Genomic DNA, 25,263 nt, shown 5'->3' with positions numbered 1-25,263 from the left:
AGTGTGATATTACTGCAAGTAATTTCTGTCATTCACTGAGAGTTCCGATGTGTGATTCTGCATCATGTACAGTGTCAGTCAATGCAGTGATGGTGATGATATAGGTCATAACATTGTGCATGCTTGCATGGATGGCTTTCTGAAGGTCTGCCTTAAAATGGCAGTTTCACATCAGCAGCACAGTCTTGGAAGGAGAGCAACATTTTTTTGTCTTGGTTTTTGCCTCTTTGGGTTGTGTCAGATATGCCTCCATACACTTGGCATAATCATCAATATCACACTTTAATTTGAGTTTTAAGCCTCAGCTGTTCTGCAGGGACCCACAGAGGAGAGTTCAGAGTCAGTTCATAAAGAGATATTGATTGATTGATTGACTGATTGATTCATTCATTCATCCATTTCTGCTTATGCAGTCTGTTAAAACTACAGAGCAAACAGCCACAACCTCATTTTGATTTTCAGGCTTAAAGCCTCAGTGTTTAGAGAATGCGTCGCCTTGTTGACACGAGCGTGCACGTCTGTGCGTGTCTGTTATGTTTGTGTGTGCGTTCATGCAAGAGGCGGTGCCACTAAAAGTAATTATGTGGCCAAAAGCTCCTCCTCCACCCATTCTTAATCCCTTATATCCGCTTATACCTCGGCTGACGTTTACCCACAAGTAACAGCTGCTGCCAACAAACAGCCAAGTTCCGTGTGGTGAAGCTGGGACCGTTTTTACTAACCTCTGCTGAGAGAGACAAGGTAAGGCGTCTTGGGGGATTCAGCTTCAGTCCTCTTCTCGTCTGTGTGACTGAACACCTGAGCAGCACTTAGAGAGATGGATGAATTAAAAAATCGTGGTTCTCAGTCAGTCTCCCAGATTGTAATCCTGTGTGATGGGCGCTCCTTTTAATCTTTATGGCTGATTTCTGAACCTTTGTGAGAGTCTGAGTCCTACAGGACCCTATGGTGCTGATGGGATATAACAAAGTGCAGTGTTTGTTGCTTGCATCAATCAATCAATGTTTTATACTATTTTGTTGACAGCTCCTCATCATGTGCTGATATTGTTTTCTGCACTATATTTGGTCCTAACTTCACTCAACCTGGTTCACTTCATTTAATTCCTGGGATCCCTCACTGGACCAGACCAGCTCAGACTTCCACTGTGGTCGATTCATGTCCATTACCAGAGAAGCACATTTACAGCTGTTAGGTACCATACAACAAATGGAGATATATCAGCTCATATGAGTCGCTGTCAAAACAGCAGATCATTTCAGAGATTCATTTCTTGTTTTTGCAGCTTCTTTCAAATCAGCAGTTCATCCAGGGGTTGTTTCTGTGCCGGTCGCCTCTGTGACTCACCTGTCTTTTTTTCCTTTCTGCTCATTCAGCTGATAGACATGGCCTCATCTGATGAAACAGAAGGGTGTCTGACTCCTGTGGATTTTATCCAGTTGCAGCAATACATGGAGTGTAAGTTTGCATTCATTCAACAAATACCTGATATTTACTGTCACGCCAATAGGGACCCTCCATAGGAAGGCTCATGCATTTGTTGGCACAGTCCTCATATATCATGCTAACTATATCACATCTAGTGCCCATAACTGAAGAGGTTTTTTATTTTAGCTCAGAGTGTCTTTGACTGTCACAGCTGGATAAGCAGAAAGACAGTTTTTCTTTTAGGAAATAAAGATATTTATAACACAGTGATCTGTTGTTATCCACTTACAGCTGAACAGGTGTAATAAATGTTTTGCACTGTTTGAATCCCAGTATATTTAGTCAAATAGAGACATATACTATGTGGGGCATGCTAGGTGAATATATTTACTGAACACATTTACTTTACACTTCACTACATTTCAGGGGGAAGTAGGTTTTACGTCATTGCATTTTCATAGCTGATAGATTGAAAGTTGACAGAATAAAAACTATGAAGGTGCAAAGGAGAGTGGAGTGAGTGCAGCTAGAGCCAATTTGCCAATTAGAAGAAAACCATTTAACTCATTCTTTAACTTTGTATGTTCTGCACTCCTAAACATCTGTGCATTTCACTGTCATATAGGAACTGAAAGATTCAACTTACACTGTGCAAACTTCTCTTGCTCTTGCTGGATCACTGACTTACTTCCAGTTACTTTTAGAACAGAGAATCTCTCCTTTGGGACATCTACTGTATATTACACAAACAGTGAACGCAGCTGTAGCCAATAAGTAGATTGCTGGACAACAACACCATAAAATATATGACTGAGATAGTTCCTCATGTTCACACACCCTCAACTTAGCAACACTGCACAGTGGTTTCTGGAGAGCCCTTTAGCTAATGCAGAGTTTGATAAACATGTGTACAGGAAACAAAAGATGCTATTGAGCTAAAATATGGTACTGTCCACTCAGTGGCTTTAAAAGAAATGAAATAAATCTGAGTGCTTCTAGTATCAGGTGATGGTGGGGGGGGGGGACCCACACTCTGTTGGATAATGGATGAACGGATAATTATAACCCCTCAATTTAATGCAGGAGACACGTGGCACATCCATGTTCATCATTTTGTGATCTTGTATTTGTAATTAACGCGTGGGACAAATGGCAGCTACACAAAGAGCTGAAGTAATTGCTGACCTTCTTCTAAGTTTTGCTATAGAAAGTTTTATGTTTTGTGAGTCACGTTTGGAGCAGAAAAATGGCAGATTCATCTCAGGGATTCAGCTTCTTTCCTCGTGTCCTTTTTGTTTCACTAATTAGTCACCTTTCTGTCTGATGTTCTCCTTGCAGACAGCAGTTTGAGGGTGAAAGATGTTATTAAGGAGTTCCACCCCCGGGGTCGGCTGGCCCAGCACAGCTTTGGAGAGGTCAGTCATGCAGCAACATGAATAATATGTCAAAAAATGAATTAACAATGAAATGATGGCACTTTATTTTACGGTTCATAATTTTTTCAGGAAATAATTATAAACTTGGGCACTGATTACAAAGAAAGTAGGCAATTCCTCAAAACAAAATCTCATTTATTAGTATGTTACATTATATTATATATTTCATTTTAGGGAATTTGCCAGAAGGTGGTCATGCAGAATTTTTAAAATATGAGATCCATAACATAATGCATTTCTCCTAAACTCATCACGGCTCCTCTGATACTAAGTGAGTTCTGTCCTCAGCGCGTGGATGCAGGAGGTTTCTGTCTATTTCTTAAGACCTACTTAGAGGTGGATGACATTCCTGCAGATTTCTGCCAACGCCTGTACAATTATTTTCAACATGTGGAGCACGATGGGATTACAAAGAGCCCTCTGCCCAAAGCAGGTACGTCATTCTGCATGCCTGCGCAAGTGTTTTACAGTCATGCAAAGATAATGGTGGGGAATGCAGTGGTTGCAGTCAACCACCTACTTGTTTGTCTTATTTTTGTGTTGTAGTCACAGCAATGTCACAGGAATGAGGCTGTAGGTGTAGCCAACCTATGATAAAATGTTCATGTTACACTGCAGTATTAGAGTTTCATCAGAAACTGATGAATATGTTTATGTTGTCTATACATTTCTCTATTTTCAGGTGGGGTCTTTCTACGCGATGTGTCCTGTTACTTCTCGGTGCTGGAGGATGGACAGCCACGGGACAAACTCGAATGTTGGTTTCATTTTCTTTTTCTGCAGCATGTTTATTGTTGTGCAACTGCATTTGATATAGATTCATGACTGAATAATGAAGATTGATAATTTGCAGGGTCTGACAAAGTGAAGACACAAAGGTTGGATCACTGATATTCTCTGTTGTGTTTCTAGTCACTTTCAAACTTTACGACAAAGACAGCAACGGACTCCTGGACAGTTCTGTGAGTCACTGCTAGTTTTCTCCAGCCCTATGCTAATAGTCCATCCATCCACCCATTATCTATATCTATTCTTAATTAGGGTCACGGGGATCTGCTGGAGCCTATCCCAGCTCTCTTTGGGTGAAAGGCAGGGGGACACCCTGGACCAGTCACCAGTCCATCACAGTGTGCTCATTTTCATTCCGCAAAATGTGAATCAGTCAGTTTTTGCCGTTGGGTTGCACAATCTACGTTAATCTTTAGTCACATCTGTCATCTGTCAAAGTCATGAAATTCACAATCAGTGCCTACAACATAGGGGTTCTCAGGTCTTGGACTTTTTAACACTTAACACCACCTGCAAATCCCCAATTCATTGTACTGGGGGGGCTAAAAAAATAAGGTAATTACTTCATATCAATCCTGAAAAACTTATTTAACAGTGTTATTATTTACAGCATAGAAAATGCCTCTGACAGTAAACAAGCAGCTAACACACATCTCTCTGGTGCCACAGCTGCTAAAGTGGATATCACAACACCACCCCCATAAATTTATCGAAGCTATAAATAAATGCAAATTGACAGATTTAAACTGCTCATCTTCTGCATTTTTGAAACAGTTTATTCAAGGCTTTACAGTCCAATAAACCTAAAATAATCCTTCTATAAAACGAAGCACGCTGTATTACTACTTAAAAGGTGTGGGTGGTTTTGGATGGGCAGCATTACATGCTGTTCTTGCATACAGTATTTCCCACACTGATTTAAGACAGTTACACCCAAGTTAAGTGTGAATGCAAACTGTGAACTTTGGTCTCTCTATCAGGAAGTGGATCGTATAATCACTCAGATGATGCGAGCTGCTGATTACCTGGGCTGGGACGTGACTGAACTCAGACCAGTATGAGTCTCCTTTTCAGTTTCACCACATTTTAAGTCTGCATCACTTTTTTTTTTTTTTTTTTTTTTTTTTTTTGCTCTTTAGAAAGGTGAGAGTGTTCTGATTTTCACTTTTAATAGAGAGAGTGCTTGATGACACATGATGAGCTTTGGGTGGTCATAAACACAAATGCTACATAATACTCGACATTTAATAAACTGGCCACAGATGATAAATATTCAATAGATGCTTGTGTTACTGGGCAGGTTCTCAAAGACATGATGACGGCGATCGATGTGGATGACAGTGGGACCGTCACTTTAGAGGAATGGGTAAAGGGGGGCATGAACAATGTGCCTTTACTCGTTCTACTAGGACTGAAGGTGAAAAACAGCTTTACAGTACCTTGTTGTGATTCACTGTAGTTCCCCTTTAATTTTGATGTATACATTTTTAATATTCACCTTCTGTCACATCCTCAGATGACAGAAAGGGATGGGCAGCATATTTGGAGGATGAAGCACTTTAACAAGCCGGCCTACTGTAGCGTGTGTCAGAACATGCTGCTCGGCCTTGGGAAACAGGGACTCTGCTGCACATGTAAGAGCTCGCAGTTGCCACCAGGGGGCAGACATGCACCACTACAGAGTATAAACGAACTGTGGGACAAAAAGCTTTTTCCATTTCACTTATGTTATTTGTGAGTGTGGCTGCAGTTTGCTATGAATAGGAACACATGCATTTATTTGTAAACCTATATATGTTCTTGTAGGGAAAGGTTTTCTTCATCTTGAACACAGACCCCTCAGTAAAGTTGGTCCATGTTTCCTCCCACAGGTTGCAAGTACACTCTCCACAGCCAGTGTGCCAACAAGAACCCTGAATCCTGTGCTCGCACCTTTGTCAGATCTAAAAAGGAGATTGGTGTAAGAAGCAGAATGATCTTCGTTTCCCGTTCTTTCCATCTGTTTTAAGAGAACATACTCACGACAATCCTCTTTTTCCTGAACAAAAACCAAATGGCAGTGAGCAAACACATTAAAAACATTATGGTGCATTAGTCGATATGAAGTGCAGCCCGGTACCAGTATTTTTTATGGAGCTTACAGTCGGCACCGTCTGCTCGGTACATCTGTTAAATGTCCTAATTTTACACAAGCGTAGACAATGACCTGTTCGCTGGCTTTTTCTGGTGCAGTGTCACAGCCACATCTCAGTGATTCACACTTTCTGTAAAGGATCACAACAGTGAGCTGTCCAAAAATCTCCAGCCCCTCTGGAGCATGTGGTGTGCTTTAAGAATACTCGATCTGGTGATGCATGTCTGCCAAGTCAATGGTGTCCAAAAAGTGGTGAATCTGAAGCTATTCAGAACTTCCCCTATTACTCAGGAGGAAGGTGTGGTCTGTGCTGACTTTTGTTCTAGCCAACAATGACATAACGTTTGCTGCAGTAATCCAGAGCTGGATTATTGTGTTGGCACCACAGGAGTGAACATAAACATTGCTTCTGCAGCTGATGGTAGACAGCATCTTCAGACTTGTGTAGGCATTAGAAACAAAAAATAACATGTGAACAACACTATTGAAATCAGCATGAATTACTGTGAAAACAGTCTAAATTAATAATAATGCCTCCTCTTTCTGCCACTGTGTCTCAGGTAGCAGCTCACGATTGGATCAGAACTGACTGTAACTCCAATAAGTGTCAGGTCTGTCACAAGAAGATCAAAACTTTAGCGGGCAGGTGCTGTGTGTGGTGTCAGGAGATGGTGAGGATTGTTTGTTTATAAAGTCATAAATTACATTGGATCGCGTCTTAAAGTGTTGACTGAGTCTTGCTTCTTTTCAAGCGTCATGATGAGTGTGTTTGTTCTGGCTTATCATCCTGTGACTGTGGGCCACTGAGAGATCATATACTGCCTCCATGGGCCATATACACTGTCTCCAAGGTAAAATGAGCCACTTAGCCAGAAAAAAAACAACACTAATATTTGCTTTAGCAGATTTTCAGATTATTCTCCTTTAATTGTCTGTTTGCCCCCCATTTGATTCCTACAGGAGGAGGACAGTAGCCTGTTAAATGTCACCCCTGATGGCCACATCCTGCAGGTCTGCTGTTATTAAATCTTCCTACATACTTCAATTTCTTTTCCATCTGTGCACCCATGTGTTTTTTTTTTGTTTGTTTTGTTTTTGTGAGATCTCTTTCAAGTTGCCTGTTCAAATTTCCATCTGCATAGCACTACTTTTTTTATTACTTCATCATGACGTCAGCGTTTAAAAGGACTCCTCTAGTGTCTTTGGTTTAGTTCAGTATGTTTGATAAAGTGATGGGCAAACACATCTGATGTAAATATGTCTGCTTTGGCAGAGACAAGCCACCTGATCCAGTATTTACAGCTGCCTCATAAAGCTGAACAGCTGTAACAAACTTCTCTTTCAACAGTGATGTTTTCATGACTGAAAAATGTACCAAAATTCAGACACTTCTCAAAAATACTCATGCAGCGTGATCTACTTCTGTTTGAAATATATCCCCATACTGTTTCTGTTGTGGCTCAGCTGAGTTAGACCAGTTCCCTTATGTGTCCATTTAAGTACATTTATTGTGAATGTTCTTCAGTCTAAGATCTATAAATATCTGATTGATGGAGAGCTGCTCATCCCTCTGGCAGGCTCTCACATCTTTGTAGAGGACGTCTGAAGCTCATCTGAAGGAAGCAAACAGGCTGCACCTCACTGGAGATAGATAGACAGATAGATAGATTCTCAGTTGGATATGAATCTGTCATGTGTTATTTTTCAGATTGTTCAGATTCCAGATACTCACCCTCTGCTGGTGTTTGTAAACCCAAAAAGTGGAGGAAAGCAGGGTGAACGGTAAGCAGCTTGTCGTGATGTGATTACCATAATGATAAGAACAAAGTATCTGTATAGTGATATATCATATGTATATGATATATTATAGTGATATCACACATGTATATATATATTTTTCTACATGTACACTATTATTTGTTCAAAAACGTTTCTCCCTCCAGGAGATCTACCTTACACTGATAGTATAGTATAAAGGTAATCTTTTCTTTATTAGAAAAAATACCACATTTTTCCTGTTCCATGTGTTTCTGTGTTTTCTACAGGGTGCTCAGGAAGTTTCAGTACCTGCTGAATCCACGTCAGGTCTACAACCTTTCTAATGGAGGCCCTGCCCCAGGGTACAGTACGCTTCAGCTTCTGTGGGACTTGCAGTTTGAGTGTACTTGTCATGTGACTTTCTTCACATTATTGCTGAATTTGTATTTTTAGACTTCACTTCTTCCGAAATCTGAGTGAGTACAGGATGTTGGTGTGTGGAGGAGATGGCACAGTCGGGTGGCTCCTGGAAGCAATAGGTATTGCACATTCTTTTTATGGTTTATGGTTTATGGTCAGAGAGATGAACTTTCTCCATGGCTGAGTAACATATGTGTGATTTCAGACAAAGCGGACCTCCAGGTGCATCCACCAGTAGCCGTCCTGCCTCTGGGCACTGGGAATGACTTAGCTCGCTGTCTTCGCTGGGGAGGGGGTAAAATTGTCCACACATTAACTTTAAACCAAGAAAGTATCATTTGGGTATTGGCCTTGACATTGAAAGCATAGGTTTTATATTCATCCAGCTTCTTCTGTAACACCATGATAGGCTATGATGGGTCAGACTTGAGAGAGATCCTTAAGGAGATTGAAAACAGCGAGTTGGTTCTGATGGACCGCTGGAGCATTCGGGTGATACCTGAAGACCCTAAACAGGCAGGAGACCCTGTGCCCTATGAGATCATCAACAACTACTTCTCTATTGGCGTCGTGAGTCAAACATTCTTGCAACGTCTGACTGACGTAAACAGAAAGTGGAATACATTGCTCAAAATATGTCTTAATGTGATTGCATTATTTTCTGTGTGAACAGGATGCATCTATTGCTCATCGTTTCCACTCCATGAGAGAGAAACACCCCCAGAGGTTCAACAGCAGGTGGGGACTCATATTGACTGTATGAAGAGTGAAATTTCCAGTGAAAAGCATAACTGAGCTTTTGCTGTTTGCTTATTGTTGTTGTTATTTTTTAAGAATGAAGAATAAACTCTGGTATTTAGAGTTTGCCACTTCTGAGACCATCTCCGCCTCCTGCAAAAGGCTGAAGGACTCTCTCAGGATTGAGGTGAATGTTTCGACTTTGGTCATGAAGATTTTCCACAAAAACGAATGATTTCTAATTCACAGAATTGCTGAATTATGAGTTTTGGTTTTTTCCAGCTGTGTACAAACTAAACAACATGTTGTTGTGCCTACAATAGTGCTGCGGGAAACATCTGGACCTGAGCAGCGTGTCACTGGAGGGCATAGCTGTCCTCAACATACCCAGCATGTATGGAGGTTCCAACCTCTGGGGCGAGTCCAAGAAGCCTGATGGTGTGCCAGAGGTGGAGCACAGTGAAGTTATCACTGACCCTGAGCTACTTAAAACAGTCTCACAGGGTAAGACTGGGCTGGTTGGACCTGTATCTGTACTCTGCTAAATCATTTTTTTAAGATTTGTAGTGTCCAAATATTTTCCAAAGTGTTCATGGATCCTAGCATGCATAAACTCTGCTTCCTCTAATGCTGATTTATTTTTTCTCTCCATCTGTGTGTTTCGTGACTCCACAGACATGAGTGATAAGCTTTTGGAGGTGGTGGGGTTAGAAGGAGTTATAGAGATGGGACAAATCTACACTGGACTAAAGAGCGCCGGGCACCGACTAGCACAGACCTCTCAAATTACAATCAGGTTGTGTACTTTCATCTAATGTTAGATGTCACACCAGACGTCACAGACTGATGTGAACACTGCGATCTCATATTAAATACCACGCGCTCCAGTTGCCTTTGTTTTGGATTGCATGATATAGTCAGGTGTTATTTTATCCTCATTTAATTTAGCCTGTTTTAAATAGACACACGTCTGTCATAACGTCCACACACAACATAAAACGTACTCAAAATAAATGTTGCTGTCACTCCTCCCTGTTTGCAGAACAAATAAATCTCTGCCAATGCAAATTGATGGGGAACCCTGGATGCAACCTCCTTGTACTGTAAGTGTTGTGAATAATTCAAATCAAACACTAATAATAAAGACACTGTGTTTTAGATTAATTAAAAATGGTAATGCAGTGCACTCAGCAAAACAGATAACAGCACCAACGTTTCCATTAGTGTAGGATACTACTTGCTTATAAATGACACCGTGTTTAACAGATATGTTTCAATTTGAAGTTTGAACATTAATAATTAAATTGTAGTTCACCAACCTTCTGTTCTTTGTTTATTCTAGATCCACATAACCCACAAGAACCAAGCTAACATGCTCATGGCTGCACCCACCAAACCCTCTGGCTTCTTTCACCTCAAGTAGAGCAGCAGCCCAAGAGAATATCCATCATCATTATGTATAACTTTCTGTTGTTAGTAAGTAATAATGCCTTTTGCATGCATGTCCTAAAATAAATCTCAACTACACAGAGACCACACTGAGCAAATCAAAAGTCTGTTTGTTGCTGTTGTGTGCAAATTTATACGTATCTACAGTCGATTAATAAGGTGAATGGATGGAAATATTTTTACTTCTGTTATGCTGAGTGTCATCTGTTCTTTCTAATGCAGCTGAGGATAAAGTGACTGTGTTCAGACGCTTGCAGCAGCTCTCCATCCAGTCTGTTCACACGTCTCACCCCGTCAGCGTACATTCAAGTGAAAGAAAACATATAATCTGATGTTTTACTTATTTACTGTTTCTTAAATAAGTGTTAATAAAATAATGTTAGAAACACTTGTCTACACTAAGTGAATGTGGTTTTAAGAAGTCTCACTCTATAGTTAGAGTCCTGAAAGGTGTGATGAATGTGAGTATTACTAGAATCCTCAATGGCTTCTCAGAAAGAGTCAGATAATGCACTGAGCCTTGGGGATGAAATGTGACTGATGCGTAAAAATGTGGTGAAGATGAATAAAAACTATTTATTTGTCACTGCAGAAACATTGAAAAATGCTTCTGTTAAAACGTTAAGTGCATTGTGTGTATTCAACTTCCAGGGCTCAGTGACATTGGACTTACAGCGTTCTTCTGTACATGTAAGGGACTTGTCGGCTCATTAAGCCAAACAGTATGTGATGCTTTCCCATGCTTAACAAATATCTTTGTCAGCACTTAATGCCTATATTTTTTTTTTGGCCTTGTATATGTATTTAAAATATTATATGTATGTAACATTACTCTGCATATAACACTGATGTGGGAAGGAAATCAAGAGAGTGAAGGTTCAGTTCATTGTAGATAGCATGTTAGTGCCTTTGCACAAGGCATCACACATAAAGAGTCAATATGACGAGAGGATTTTTGGGTGACAGGGACGTTTTTGGAAGTTAAAGATTAAACCAATGAACTGTGATTTTACCATTAAGCAAATGATTTAAAATGTGTTGCAGTAATTGTGTTTAACCTGATTTTATATGCTTACAGTTTAAATGTCACAATGCAAATCTAAAAACCAAATAGGACAGTGATATATTTAAACGTGAAATATAGTCGCACTTGTTTTGAGAATAAATAAATTATCCCACCTTGCTGGTAAATGTCACGTGCCTTATCTGGGTCAGAGGTCATTATCTTTGTTTGGGTTATTTATAAGTTGACACAGTGCGGCATGGGGCAAGTCACTGAAATCTCATCTTACAAGTCAGTTTGTCTATTAACATCTGTTTTCTGTACAAACTAACCTGTTTTAAAAATAAAATTCAAAATGTGGGATAAAGCAAGTGAGATTGTTGTACTAAAGAAATATCAGTTCCTAATAACATCTTTCATCTGAACAGTTCTGAAATAATAACAATAACAAATGACAACAAGGGGAGATAAAACACTGAAATCCCAATGGAGTCCCTTTAGAGGCCATCAGTGCAGGATGGTCAGTTCTTACTGATTTAATCAGCCACATGTGCAATGCAAGTTCAAGGTTTCAATAGTGTGCATGCTCCTCTTGCTATCTACTTATAAATTTGTATATACACGTGCATGTTTATTCTTGTGTATGAGAGGCAAAGAGTAGGCATTTAGGTCCATGTGGCAGTCACATTAGCTGCAGGGGTCTTCCATCTTTGGAGAAAAGCTTCACTGCTTCTGCTGCCTTCAGTGATCCTTCTCACTTTCTGCATTCTTAAAAAAGAAACTAGATCACGCCCAAGAAGCCCAAGAGAGGGTTCAAGTGTTAGTGTGTGTTGTTTTTTTCTGGTTGTTGTGGAGAAGGCATGACATAAGGGGTATTAGATGATGCTTACATTCGTGCTGACAAATGGATGTCTGCAGCTGTGAGTGTGACATGCATAGTGCAAACTGCCTGAAGATGATATTACAGTACAAAATGGTCAAAGTCAAATTGTTGTAATCGTTATATTTTGTAGGTGAGAAGATCTTTGTTCATAGTGGAAATTTATTATGTTAAAATACAGAGGAGGTTTGTCTGAAATGGCCTGGCTCCTGTGTGGAGGGGATTTATCATGAAATTTAGCCAAAATAAGTGAATTCTTCATTCAGAAAAGTGATGTCTTGTTTGATGAATTCGAGTGTCGTTCACAGTTATTGATGTGTAGCCGCTGGATAAACAAAAAGTTCAACATATTGACATAAATGATATGTCTGTGTTTTATTTGCCACTTGACCCATGTGGCCAAAAAATAGTTATTGCAGGTTTAAAGTCCACAATTCATGGGCAAACTCCATGTGTCCTATGTCCATGTGCAGCAGCCACAAATGGAATTTGAGGTTAATGAAGGAAATTGTTAAATCTATTTTTATCAATTTCAAAATAGTCAATAAAAGACAGAACTGGGAAATAATTTAATCTTCACTAAAGTTATTTCAAGTTATTTTTTAATCTCAGCTTTTATAGTTGGGCATAATGTGTTTATAACGATCTGGGTCAACAAGATCTCATCTGTGTTTACGATTTATGTGGACTAGTTGAGGGATGGCAGAGGGTCTTTGTAGCTGTTTTATGAAAACTAAAATATTATTTTATGCAGCCTTGTGACAATGCAGCTCTCTGTGTAAACATGTATAATATCTACTGTGCAGCTTTAAGCACTTTAGATGTTTTAGATTCATATCACACAACACCATCATGTGTGTGATTCATCCCAGGTTCATTGTGCAGGACAATAAGTCCATAAAGAACCAATTATGAAGAGCTATTTTCAGAGGCAAGAAGAACCAGGAGTTTGACCCCCACAGAGCCCTGATCTGGGCAATGTGGAGTCAGTCTGGGATCACATGAAGAGACAGAAACATTGGGACAACCTGAATCTACAGAAGAACTGCAGCAGCTTCTCCAAGGTGCTGAAAAGTACCAGGAGAAACTGTGTGTAGGTCCAACCAGAGAGAACTGCTGCTGGTTTAAGGGCAAAGGGGAAATACTGCAAATACTGATTAGATTTAGGTTTTGTTCTATTTATTGCACTTTGTATGAAGTTAATAACTGAAAAACAATTTATGTAATTTACATTAAAAACATCCCCTGTGTATTTTTAGTGCCTCAGACACTGCACTGTACGTTTCCAGTCAGAAAACGTCTGCACCTCCAAACTGCGTCTATTTTTAGCGTTTTTTTCATTCAGTAATAGCCCCACGTGAGCGCCGCCGTTGTTAAACTTGGGCTCTTGCGTCAATGGAATCCCGTGCGTGCGTCACACGGAGGAACGTCTGCGCTAACGCGACGCTGATTGGCTCGCGGCCCGGAACGTTCCACCGCCCCGTTCACCATATTTGGGCAGAGCCCCACCCCCCAGCGGAGCAGCCAAAATAAAACAAGAGTGTATGGAGCCGACACGGCGTGTGTGTGAGTGTGAGTGAGTGTGTGTGCTGGCAGCAACTGGCAGAGGTGACATTCATCGGTTTCACTGGTCTGGAACAAATGAAAAGCTTCAAAACACGGATATTTACATAAACCAGGTGAGTGAGAGTTTGTTTACTTACTCAGGGGCCTCATTTTTAGATTTACTGTGTATTCTTTATAAACATCAGCTCACAGGACAAGACTACGTAGCTGTTTCAATCACACATTTGCGACTTGTACTAAATGAATGTAATGAAATATGTTAATATTAATGAACTATGCCATATGTAGGTTGCATTCATGGCTGTTGGTTGTATAGTCATTTGGTACAGCCCTGCAACAAATGCTTCCTTCATGAAGTTCAGTTTTGTAGAAACTATTTTAGAGAGGTGCTGCTTTTCTAGGCTACTCCCACTGAAAAGGATGAATCAACAGTTTCAACAAAAACTGGACATTGGTTCTAGCTGACCCTACTCCAATAACACTGGGAACTGAGGAGATTCTGTTATTAGTGAGGAAACCTGCCTCTGACTAACTCCTCTCAGTGATTATACTGCTGTAACTATATCACTATACTTCTATACTTCAACTCTTGACACTTTCTGTCTTCACATGTTTCAGCATAGAGCCTGTGTCACTGTGTTTTTATCTTAATGATGTGTGATTTTATGTCTGATGTGTGGGTCTACTGCTGTTTCTGTGTGAGAACACATAAGGAGCCGTGTATATTTATAGGCTATAAAACACATGTTGAGCAGAAGAGGTTTAAGTGCACCTTTAGGAAGATAATTTAACAATTTGGTCTAAATGTGTTTTGTAAGTTTGCTCTTCTCATGAGATGGGAAGACACTGTACACAAAAAACTAAACAAAATTATATGGTGAGGAAGTTAGCACTTGTGGATACACGCACATTCACCCAACCTTGCATGCACACACACGCACGCACACACGCACGCACACACACACACACACACACACACACACACACACAGGCTTTTCCATTTCATCTGCCATTCAGCCCCCCTTGAAATACAATCTGCAACACTCCCTGGTACAGAGCCTGTGAAAGAGGGTTGCCCTCCACTGAAGGAGCTCTTCAGGACATTAACAGCCAGTAACAGAATATCTGGCAACATGTGATTGCTCCACTGGACCACGTTCTGCATTTTCTAAAGGCCCTGAAGCTAGAGAAATGGCATGTAGGGGAAATGAGACAGTGTGCATTCAAGGTGTTAATGTAGTCTACCGTTCAGATAGTTACAGGAGGATTAAAAAATGCTGACCTAAATGATACAAGCAATATCTAATTTACTACACATAACCAGTCAGCTCATTATCAGCCCCAGTTATCTCCTGTGAGTCAACTCACTTGCTTTAATTTGGAAAAAGTCAGCATGAAAAGCTGAATGTATGACAACACATTTACATAGGCTGCACAGATATTTTTTTCAAAATACTTAATACTTACTTAGGGTTGATGGTACATATTGAGTATATGTAAACAAGATTTACTTTACCTGACAAAGCCTTTGGATTTTTTTGCCACTGGTAGTAAATGTTGCTGTCCTGTGTCATAGCGATGCCCTGTGTACAAGCCCAGTATGCATCCCTGCCCCATGACACCTACTTCAACTCTGAGTTCATGAATCCTGACCTCAGTGCCAAACTGGTGATGGACATCAGTGGCCAAAAGGACCAGCTGTCTACATCGTCGTTGCCCAGCATCAATACTTTGGTGGGAAATGGCTATGTGGGGGAGTTTGATGCTTATTCCTGTAAGATTACCACCTCTCCTCCTGCCTCTTCAGTTTCATTTAACCACACCACGGTAGCTGAAAGCTCCAGTGCTCAGATGCAAAACCAGGCCTTCAAGTTGGATGATCTCCAGGTGTATGGGTGTTACCCCGGCTCCTTTGCGCTCAGCTGTCTGGATGAAACAGTGTCATCATGTGGCTCAGACTACTATGGCAGCCCAGTTTATACTGCGGCTTCTCCTCCAACACCAAACTTTCAGACCCAGTCCACATCTGTCTGGGATTCCCCTTTCAGCCCCTATCCCTCAGTCCCCGGGTCCTCTGGGGCTGATAAGGCAGCCATGGGTCAGCAGCTCTCCTTTTTCACCTTCAACCCCACAGCGGAGCAGCCCTCTCCCCTTGGGCAGCATCAGGATGCTCAGCTAGGCCAGGACGACTCTTTCTTCCTGTCTTCTCAACAGCATGTCTCGCCACTTCATTGTCCCCCCATGTCCCTGGAGCATGGACCTCTGGAGAGTCCAAGGATAATTGAGGGAACCATGACATCACCTACAAATCAAAATCCAGGATCCAGTGAGGGCCGTTGTGCAGTTTGTGGTGACAATGCGTCTTGTCAGCACTATGGGGTCCGCACCTGTGAGGGCTGCAAAGGTTTCTTTAAGGTAAAAAGCACTGACTGACATTAGCTTTTACCAGACATGTTGGTATCGACTATACTTTGGCTAAAATAACAGTAACAGTAACAGTGCACTGAAGAAACAGTAAATTTACACACATACAGTATATGATTACATATTTGATTCAGCATTGACAACTAAAATACCACGAAAAAGAGTTTTTTGAAAAGCAAGTTTAGGGTATCCTATTCAGCATCCTTATATAAACAATTGCCCTCTTGTGTTTAAGAAAAAAATCCAATATGAACTGAGGCATCACTGGATTCTTTTAGCTCCCAAGCATCAATTTGGTATTAGCTTAAAAAAGAGTGCCAGCTCTTTACATTCAGATTAAACAAGACATTTTTCTTCAAGCATTTACCAGCAACATGTCAGTGATTATTGGCTGATGTTAATTTGCATTTTGGTCCAAAGGAAAAAAAAGAGATGAAGCTTTTCAGACATTTCAATAATAAGAAAACTTAATATGTTTAAAAGGAAAAAAACAATATATATCTTTGCTTATTTGACAATATTGTCTTGATTTGTATTGATTTATTGGTGCATTTCTGCCATGGACAGTGGTTCATTTTAAACCAATAATAACATGATTTTTTTCTGTTTGAAAGCGAACTGTACAGAAAAATGCGAAGTATGTGTGCCTCGGCAATAAAGACTGTCCAGTGGACAAGAGGAGGAGAAACCGCTGCCAGTTCTGCCGTTTCCAGAAATGTCTAGCTGTGGGAATGGTCAAAGAAGGTAACACAATGTGAACATTTCTCAAAGCTTTTGGTAACTAATGTACGACCCTGAGAAATGTGGTTTGTAGCTTTACAGTGTTAGCTGCAATAACAGGGAAACTGAAACTGATACAGTGCAGTGACAGCCATGTGAGAGCCTAAGCATTAAGTGCTCCTCTCGTCTTTTCTGTCCTCTCTTAGTTGTTCGTACAGACAGCCTCAAAGGTCGCCGGGGACGCCTGCCCTCCAAACCCAAGACTGTGGCTGAGGCTTCATCAACGACTTCCGGTGTCAACATCATATCTTCTCTCGTCCGGTCACATCTAGACTCAAACCCGACCATTGGAAAGCTTGACTACTCCAAAGTAAACCTCAACATTTGTAAATAGATAGTCACATTAGAGAGCTCAGTGAAAATCTCTTCAGTAGCACTGACCGTTCCCTTCTCTTCCTCCTCAGTATCAGGAGACAGTGGACAACCTGAAAGAAAAGGAAGATGCTCATGACATCCAGCAGTTTTATGACCTGTTAAGTGGTGCTCTGGATGTCATCAGGACCTGGGCTGAAACCATCCCAGGATTCACAGACTTCTGCACAGAGGACCAGGAGCTGCTCCTTGAATCGGCCTTTGTTGAGCTTTTCATCCTCCGACTTGCATACAGGTTGGCTTCCTTGCTGATTATAAAAACGCCACATTAACCTTTATCTCACTAGACCATGCTAACCTGATTGTACTGATGACTTCAAACTGTGCAGGTCAAATCCAGAGAAGAACAAGCTGATCTTCTGTAATGGAGTTGTCCTACACCGACTGCAGTGTGTTCGCAGTTTTGGTGACTGGATTGACTCTATCATGGATTTCTCCCAGAACCTTCATCGCATGAACTTAGATGTCTCCCTCTTTTCCTGCCTTGCAGCGCTCGTCATCATCACTGGTGAGAGTCTTTGTTTGGGTTTCACTGCTTTTTCTGTTCATTTTCAGGGTTGTGTTTCTCATGAGAACATCTTTTTCATCTAGATCGCCACGGCCTCAAAGAGCCCAAACGGGTCGAGGACTTTCAGAATCATCTCATTACTTGTTTAAGGGAACATGTGAGTGGAAATGGATCAGAACTGAGCAGGACCCAGCCCAACTATCTTTCTCGTCTCCTGGGCAAACTCCCTGAACTAAGGACTCTGTGTACGCAAGGCCTTCAGAGAATCTTCTACCTGAAACTAGAGGACCTGGTCCCCCCACCACCCATTGTAGAGAAAATCTTTTTGGATACTCTACCATTCTGAAATCCATGAACACGAGATGTATTTTACATAAAATGATAGGCACAGTGGGAGTTTAAAATACCGAATGGGAGGCATTATTATTGAACTAGTGCAACACCTTCCATCACACTTGCCCGTGTGCTGACAAAAGTCTGACATTGTTCAAGAGACCATTATTTTTTTAACATTAAGTTTTAAGCTGTAATACCTGTGTGAGTACTGCATGAGGATTTCTGATTTCATGAGGATGGAGATGAAATGGTACTAAGAGTTCAGGACACCGTTTATGTATATTTTTGTGTGCATTTGTAAAATGACTTTATTGCTGTGCTAGATTTGTGAATGTTGCTATGCAGCTAAGTGATATGAATATTTGGGTAAATGCAATGCTGTGTTACATACTCGCAAACACACTAAATTCTTAAAAAGCCCACTAAGACCCCACTAAGAAGCTGAGATAGTAGATCATTTAATAGAAAGAAGCAGACAGATTCACGAGGCCTGCTTGTGGAACCGTGGAGTCCCAGTTTTTACACTGGGAGGTACTTAGAGCTTTCTTTGTATCACAAAAGATAGTTTTAGTGCTAATCATGCTCCTGTGGAAGGTCTTGGACCAAAGTTTACTCTTATTTTGATACTACCAGTTACAAACCTTAATGCCTTAAGCTAAAGAAAATGTTCTGCCATATCTCTCGTGTTGCCATTTTGCAACATCTTGCAAGGGCCGATGCTGGCAGAGCTCCTGTTGAACTGCATGTCCCTGGAAATGATATACTTCTTAGTCTTTTCAGAAAAAAATGATTTGCTGAATGAAAATGCAAAGTGCCTTTATAAAGCCTCAGTACACTAAGTGAATTTTCATTCCAAACATCAGATGCAACAAGCAGCATCGATGAGATACATAAAAAATATAATTCAGTGTCACAGTCAGAATCTATATTGAAGTTATCACTGATGAATACGATTTCAGGTCAGTGCCAGTATTTGATATGAAGTGCCTGAGACGTGAGTGTGAACATGCAATACTTGAATGCACACTTCACACTGCTAAACTGGAAGGACATGACGTGATGACAGGTGGTTTAGGATGCTGTTCCTGAGGCAGTGACAGTTATTACTACAGCTAGCTATAGTCTCCACTTAACTAAGTCAAAGCACATTTCAGTCTCCTTGTTTCCACAATTTGATACAGAAAACAATTTCTATTTTTATACATGTAAAACCCCCAAAACTGAAGAAAGGCAGACACTTTTTGCGTGACATTAACTTGTTTCTTGGCACATGCAGATACTGTACATCACCCATCATCTATGTTGAACCTCAGCTCTCTGTTTGTAAACCTCCCACCTATTGTCTTCCACCTTCTTCTGAATTGTGCGGTTGAATAGAAAAGAAATGCAGTATCTTAAGGCATCACAGTGAAAAGTGATGAGAATATGAGCAGCTAAGAGCACTTTAAAGAGTGTTCAAACAGTGACTATTTCCTCTGTTGTATGTGTTTTGTTTGGGATGTGTGTGAACTTTGAAGACATTGCTTTCATAAAATGGTGCAGAAGTATTCAGAGAGAATATTTGGTAATAAATACACCACTGGCTACCTTCAGTTAAATGTTTGGAAGTGGAGTGATAGATTTGCTGCGCTGTATGTCGCCTGTCCTTTGTCAGATTATAGTTTCTATTCTTTCTCTTTAAATGTAGCTGCAGTCTGGGTTTAGTTGTAAAAGATGAATGATCATATTCATGAATCCATGAATTACAAAACATTGTTATATATTTTACATTTTTATTCTGACTTTGCATTTGTTACTGTTTGAAATTAACACAAAATAATGTGAAGTTATTTCTAAATATTTAAAAATGCATAGATTGTATAATTTCTTGCATAATGTCTATATGCCACTTATAAAAATGATTCTAGGATAAGGCAGGTGAATGCTATATATTTTTACTATCCTGCTGACATACACTCCCTCTGGCATTCAGCCACAAGCCCATTCCTTTCTCCTGAAGTTGTAAATCTAAAACACATTGTGGATATAAGGTTACAGTTCCATTTTTTTCATGGCTGATCATTTCCCAAGACAAGTGGACACTGTAGTTTTTAGTAATTGTTACTCAAACAGGAGCAAAATGTGTGTTTGCTGGTATCATTTTTAACCAACAGCAGGAGAACTGTGTAATGTGAAAGACTGACCGCTGACATTTCCTCTGTTGTCACATGAGGTTAACATTTGTGTTCTTCAGTGAAACATCTCAACAACTCTTGAATGGAAATTTAGTTTGTGTATTTCCCCTGAGAGTGAATTTTATAAACTATAGCACTATCACCTCATCGATTTCCTTATTTGTTCAACACTTTTACCTTTTATGGCCAAATACCTGATAAACTAATGACATTCCCATGATTAATGTTAACATGCAGAGACTTTGAACTAAGATATTAACATGATTGTGTAGTTAGTGTTAGTGTGACCACTGTATGCAGACACGCTGTTGTCAGCATATATATAGCATATACAACTGACCCTAAATACAGAATAGGTCTAGATTATATCAGTGTTTGGGTGCAAAAGTTGTTAAGAGCATGAATTCATTGTTGGTTTGGTCGTATAAGAGAATGACGATCTCACCAGAGTGGTACAGTGAGTCGGTACAGGAGAAGAAACAAACGTATCTTTATTTAACAGGGGACCTACTGTGCTGCAAGTTGTTACATACTAATGGTGTGATAAGAAGTGACCAAAGTAGACCTTCATCTCCTTTTCACTAAGTCTGTGTTGTTTGATCACTCACGGTGTTAACATTGGCAACATCCTTAACCAGAGGAAGATGACACCAGCCCAGTGTCAGCCACAGCAGACTGCAGCAATGACTGCATTCATCTGCTCGACACCGGATCCTACTGTACACCGGGTACTGGTCATCTGGATTTTGGTGTTGGCTGACAGAGTGGAAAAAAGCTAGCTTGCAGTGAGGTGTTCATTAAAATGGCAAGGCAGTTGTAATGGGAGCAGCAGACAAATGCAGTTTCAAAAGCCTGAGTTAGATAAATGCAAAGGCTCAAAGAGTTACCTACAAGCATTTTCTTACTTGGCTGCAGAACTGTGTAGAATGTTAAGCCCTTTGGCTTTCAGTGTGACTTTATTCTTTATGGTCATGTACGTATCCTTGACAGGTCAGACATGTTGCCCCTTCACACTGCCCAAACCTAAAATACATCCCTTGTCAGTATATTTAAGGTACTATCTAGAGCTGCCACTGGCCCCTTAACATTTGACCTGTGCCCTAAAATGCAACATTTAGCATTCAGGCAACTAAAGTGGTACAGCCTGCACACCATGTTCTGACCAGTAGTATGTGGGTCGCTTGTCATTGTGATTTACTGCACAAATGTGCAGCGCTCCATGTTAAAGTTCATTTACTCATGTACACTGCTCATTGTAAATACAATGTCGAGGTGCTTTAGTTGAATATGTTCCCTGAATTCGATGCACAGCTATCGTTAACGTAACTTTGCACTACGAGGTGCTTTGAACTAACCGCTAAATGCAGAATGTTAACAAGCTCACAATGACAATGCTAACATGCTGATATTTCATGGGGATAATGTTTACAGCCTTTACCATCTTAGATTAGTGTGTTTGCATGCTATCTGCTAAGTAGCACTCAGCACTAATGCCAGCAGAAGCAGACAGGAATGTCATTAGTTTTGCTGGTATTCTGTCAGAAACCAAAGTAGGATAAGTGAAATTTCAAAAGTTAGGGGCTCCTGAGAGGGGCCTTATATGCCAAGAGATTTCATTTACAGTAAAACCACAGGTGTAAACCTTAACATGGCTGGAGAAAAAGTTAAGTGTTCACCAAAGGCTGTGGCAGTCATTCTCATGGGACCACAAATGGTTTTCACCCTAATTTTCATCTCAAAAATAATTTGTTTTCATCTCAGACCATCTAATAGGTGTCAAGATATTTAAGCTGGACCCAAAGTGGTAAACTGACTGGCATTGCCATCCATAGAGCCATGCTGCTAGCTAAAAATAATCTAGTAAAATATTACACTGTATAATGATATTCACACTCAGGGGATTTTATTCTGCAATACGAGCACTTGTACTTTTGATACTTTAAGTGTGTTGTGTTGTTAAGGCTACTCTATTTTAGTCAAGTTAAAATTTAAGTGTTGGACCTTCAGTTATTTTACCTCATATTAGTGTTTATAATTGCTAAGATCCGAAAGTGCTTCCTAAACATAATTTACAACAAAATAAACACACACATTCAAATAATTAAAATTAAAATTTCACAAATTCAGCAGTTATGTATAACATGAAAACTTTGCATATTGGTGTGTCAACATGTCACAAAGTGTGTTTGCGTGTGTGTGTGTGTGTGTGTGAGTGTGTGTGTGTGTGCAGCTGATTGCTGGTGAGGATATTGTTCCAGCGGGAGGAAAGCTAATAGGTTTGTTTGTGAGGATGCTGCACCTGTTGTGTCGTTTATTGATAGATTGAGCTGTAAATAACTTTGTGAAGCTGTTTAGTGCTCTGTGAGGGTTTCTGTGTTTCTTACTCCTCTGATCTCTCTTCTGTTTCTCTATGTTGTTATGAACACACAGGTGCACATGTTCTTTTGTAGATGTTCATATTTGTTTTCTATACCAGCTCTGCAAAGACAGCAAAATCCCTCACTATGCAAGAGAAATAGATCAAAATGAAGGTGTCTGAGGTAGAAATCATCATCCAGTTGCACATTCAATTCAACATGTGCTGTATATTTATGCAACAGTATTAATGTGTGTGTGGGTGTGTTGTTGATTGCGGAAACCCCTCTGTGAGTGTATTTAAAGCAGGCCATTGTTAAGCCCATAGGAACCTCTGTAATTGGATCTGGGCTCTCTCACCAAGGGTCCTGTGATAAATGAGTTGGCAGACGTCAGTGTTCATGCCATCTCTGTGATAACTGTCCCTTCCCCCCATCACCGTCTTAAGCTCTTGGTCCCTGCAGGATTAAATTCATAAGTGACCAGTGAGCCTGCTGAATTATCATTCTGAAGTGTCCGAGAAGGAGAGATGGTGAAAACCTGTTTGCTCTGTGGACCTTTGACGGCAGTTGCTGTTGTGTTCTTGGGCATTCATTTATATTTTGCACCGTTGTCATATTTCAAAGCTAATACACTTAAAGCTTAAAGTACTTAAAGTATGCAGTCTTTGTTTTTAACCTCATCTTTAAGGAAAGACTTAATATTATAATGGTAATGTTTTGCTTAAAGTAGTTTAATTATCCAATAAAGAAAAGCTTCACATTTTGCATATTAGCCATTAAGTATAAACAATGCACCTACATTAGTTTTAATGAGAGCATGTTTGATGACGTCACATTTGCAATGATGAACAACCTGTATTTTTAAAAAACCTTATTAATAAGATGAGAAGAATATATGTGTGTTCTGTTCCTGTTTTCTGTGTCTCACTGTGTTGGAAACTTGTCTCTGCTTCTCTTGGAGGATATGAGAATGTTACAATTATAAAACAAGATTGACAGGAGGGATAGTGTTGCACTGGCAAATGACAGATCTTGGCTGTGTGCCTGGGAGTTATTCACAGCAAAGCCCACAAACACAGACACACACGCGCACACACACACACAAGCACACACACACACACACACACACACACACATTTCAGAAAGCCCCAACACTGGGATCAAGAGCGAAGGGACGGGGGTGGAGGAATGGTCCTGGTGAACAGGGCGTGGTGTGTGTGTATGTGTGTTTGTGTTCAAGGTCAGAGCAAATGCATGGTGGTGGTTACCACTGGAGGTGGGTGATATAAAGTACAATGTTCATAAAAATAACTGCTTCAATTAACTTGAAGACGATGCATCTTTAACATGTAAAGTGTGTATTGTATTGGTTACTGCGAACACTCACATCACATTCGGAGCTTTGGAAGTGATAACATATCACACATGTCCTTGGAAGCACAAGGAGATGTTAAAAATAGTAATTAACATACAGACGTGCACACATCACAAACATGGAGTCTGAGGCTTCTTTACTTTTGCTCAGGCTAAATTCATCATTATCCAGTCTGGTGTCAACTTATTTCAGTTAGAAAACTCATGTTTGTGTATAATTTGTTTGCCATAGTCTCGTTTCTGTGTCTGATTAAGTGTTTAAAAAATGTTTTTACCTTGACTTGTAGCTACTTTACCAGGCGCGAAGTAGTGAAGGTGATATCTGTATTACTATTTTGGGAAATACATTGGTTGGAGTTTTAGACAAGAGGAGGATCATAAAAGACTGACACTTCTTTCAAGTCTCTGTGCTAAACATGAAACTAGAACCAGCAGCTGGTTAGATGAACTTAACACAATAGTCTGTAAACAAGAGGAAACAACTGGCCTGACTCTTTCCAACATTTAAAAAAAAACACAGCACATCTTGTTTTTTAACATACAATATTTAGTTACTTTGATTTGTACAAAACACAAATGTAAAAGAAGAACTTGTAGTTTATGGGGGCTGACTTTGAGCAGTGTTTTCATTCAGAGTTATTAAAATGCTTAACTATTTTAATTACACAACCAAAAAAAATGACCTCCAATAAAATATGCCAACGACAAAAATATTTCCTCTTGGAAGAGAAGTAGCATTACAGAGATATGACTCTCCCAGTATCAGACATGTAGGCTGCCCAGCCGCCACACTCACAGGTTGCATAACCAAGTCTGAAGTAGAGGAGGCTATCATCGGTCTAATATCACAAGGTGCTGGCCGTGAACTCAGGAGTTGACACTAAGGGCAAAAATTGATGCTTCTCCAAAGTGGATGGATGGCATGGAAGGTACGCTGGCACCCACAAGACCCTGATGCCTTAACATGGGTCTATTTTTAAATCAGTATCAGCCACATGACTAAACACTTCCATAGTGAGCTCCGTTCACAGTGGCACCAGCTCAACACACCTGTCCCCTTCTGATTAATTGACTAGTGTGAGAGATTAAACAGCGGTCAAATGCTGATGATCTTTCAGATTTCACCAGGTGCACCAAATTGATTGCACCAAAAATGGTTATTTGTTAAGTGTCATATGTTGCACTGCCATTCCAGCACTGTGGTATAGACCAAAATAAATTCTTAGTGGGTTGCACAGGCATTCATGTTACCCAGAGGATGAATCCTACCACCTTTGGTCATTCCATGGTTTTCTCTCCAGTATCCAGTATGATTTCCACCATAAACCATATCTAAT

General features: G+C 40.3%; 2 protein-coding genes across 4 annotated transcripts; both read left to right on the top strand.

The window, feature by feature from the left end:
- The first annotated feature begins 668 nt into the window (after window positions 1-668).
- dgkab (diacylglycerol kinase, alpha b) lies at window positions 669-11,570 on the top strand. Of its 3 annotated transcripts, none has more exons than XR_003295677.1 (25): window positions 669-741; window positions 1,377-1,458; window positions 2,767-2,843; window positions 3,153-3,297; window positions 3,547-3,621; window positions 3,777-3,826; window positions 4,634-4,708; window positions 4,954-5,070; window positions 5,170-5,287; window positions 5,525-5,613; window positions 6,348-6,458; window positions 6,540-6,638; window positions 6,748-6,798; window positions 7,496-7,569; window positions 7,833-7,907; window positions 7,999-8,084; window positions 8,171-8,260; window positions 8,375-8,535; window positions 8,639-8,703; window positions 8,800-8,890; window positions 9,027-9,207; window positions 9,379-9,499; window positions 9,746-9,806; window positions 10,046-10,179; window positions 10,375-11,570. XR_003295677.1 is itself a non-coding variant. In XM_026306756.1 (25 exons), exons 2-25 carry the CDS (start codon window positions 1,386-1,388, stop codon window positions 10,376-10,378), a joined length of 2,166 nt encoding a protein of 721 aa, XP_026162541.1. In that variant the 5' UTR covers window positions 669-741; window positions 1,377-1,385; the 3' UTR covers window positions 10,379-11,570. The 3 variants fall into 3 exon arrangements, 1 of the variants encoding a protein (XP_026162541.1); XM_026306756.1 differs by having other exon boundaries at window positions 10,046-10,122; XR_003295678.1 differs by lacking the exons at window positions 669-741; window positions 1,377-1,458; window positions 2,767-2,843; ... (5 more) ...; window positions 5,170-5,287; window positions 5,525-5,613 and adding an exon at window positions 6,144-6,231.
- A 2,022-nt stretch (window positions 11,571-13,592) lies between these two features.
- On the top strand, window positions 13,593-20,337 carry LOC113130367 (probable nuclear hormone receptor HR38). Its single transcript, XM_026306934.1, has 7 exons — window positions 13,593-13,714; window positions 15,178-16,016; window positions 16,640-16,769; window positions 16,952-17,115; window positions 17,210-17,412; window positions 17,507-17,685; window positions 17,769-20,337. Exons 2-7 carry the CDS (start codon window positions 15,180-15,182, stop codon window positions 18,029-18,031), a joined length of 1,776 nt encoding a protein of 591 aa, XP_026162719.1. The 5' UTR covers window positions 13,593-13,714; window positions 15,178-15,179; the 3' UTR covers window positions 18,032-20,337.
- The last annotated feature ends 4,926 nt before the right edge of the window (window positions 20,338-25,263 follow it).

This window comes from Mastacembelus armatus, chromosome 5 (assembly GCF_900324485.2).
Source record: "Mastacembelus armatus chromosome 5, fMasArm1.2, whole genome shotgun sequence".
Taxonomy (NCBI): Eukaryota; Metazoa; Chordata; class Actinopteri; order Synbranchiformes; family Mastacembelidae; genus Mastacembelus; species Mastacembelus armatus.
This window is presented reverse-complemented; position numbering and strand designations above follow the sequence as displayed.

What these genes read in the sequence shown, in the direction of transcription:
- LOC113130367 (XM_026306934.1), top strand. Translation starts at nt 15,180, where the DNA reads ATGCCCTGTGTACAAGCCCAGTATGCATCCCTGCCCCATGACACCTAC. An exon ending in GCTGCAAAGGTTTCTTTAAG is followed by an intron (nt 16,017 to 16,639) that starts GTAAAAAGCACT and finishes TCTGTTTGAAAG; the next exon opens with CGAACTGTACAGAAAAATGC. An exon ending in GAAAGCTTGACTACTCCAAA is followed by an intron (nt 17,116 to 17,209) that starts GTAAACCTCAAC and finishes CTTCCTCCTCAG; the next exon opens with TATCAGGAGACAGTGGACAA.
- dgkab (XM_026306756.1), top strand. Translation starts at nt 1,386, where the DNA reads ATGGCCTCATCTGATGAAACAGAAGGGTGTCTGACTCCTGTGGATTTT. An exon ending in ACGTGACTGAACTCAGACCA is followed by an intron (nt 4,709 to 4,953) that starts GTATGAGTCTCC and finishes GTTACTGGGCAG; the next exon opens with GTTCTCAAAGACATGATGAC. An exon ending in GGAGGAAAGCAGGGTGAACG is followed by an intron (nt 7,570 to 7,832) that starts GTAAGCAGCTTG and finishes TGTTTTCTACAG; the next exon opens with GGTGCTCAGGAAGTTTCAGT.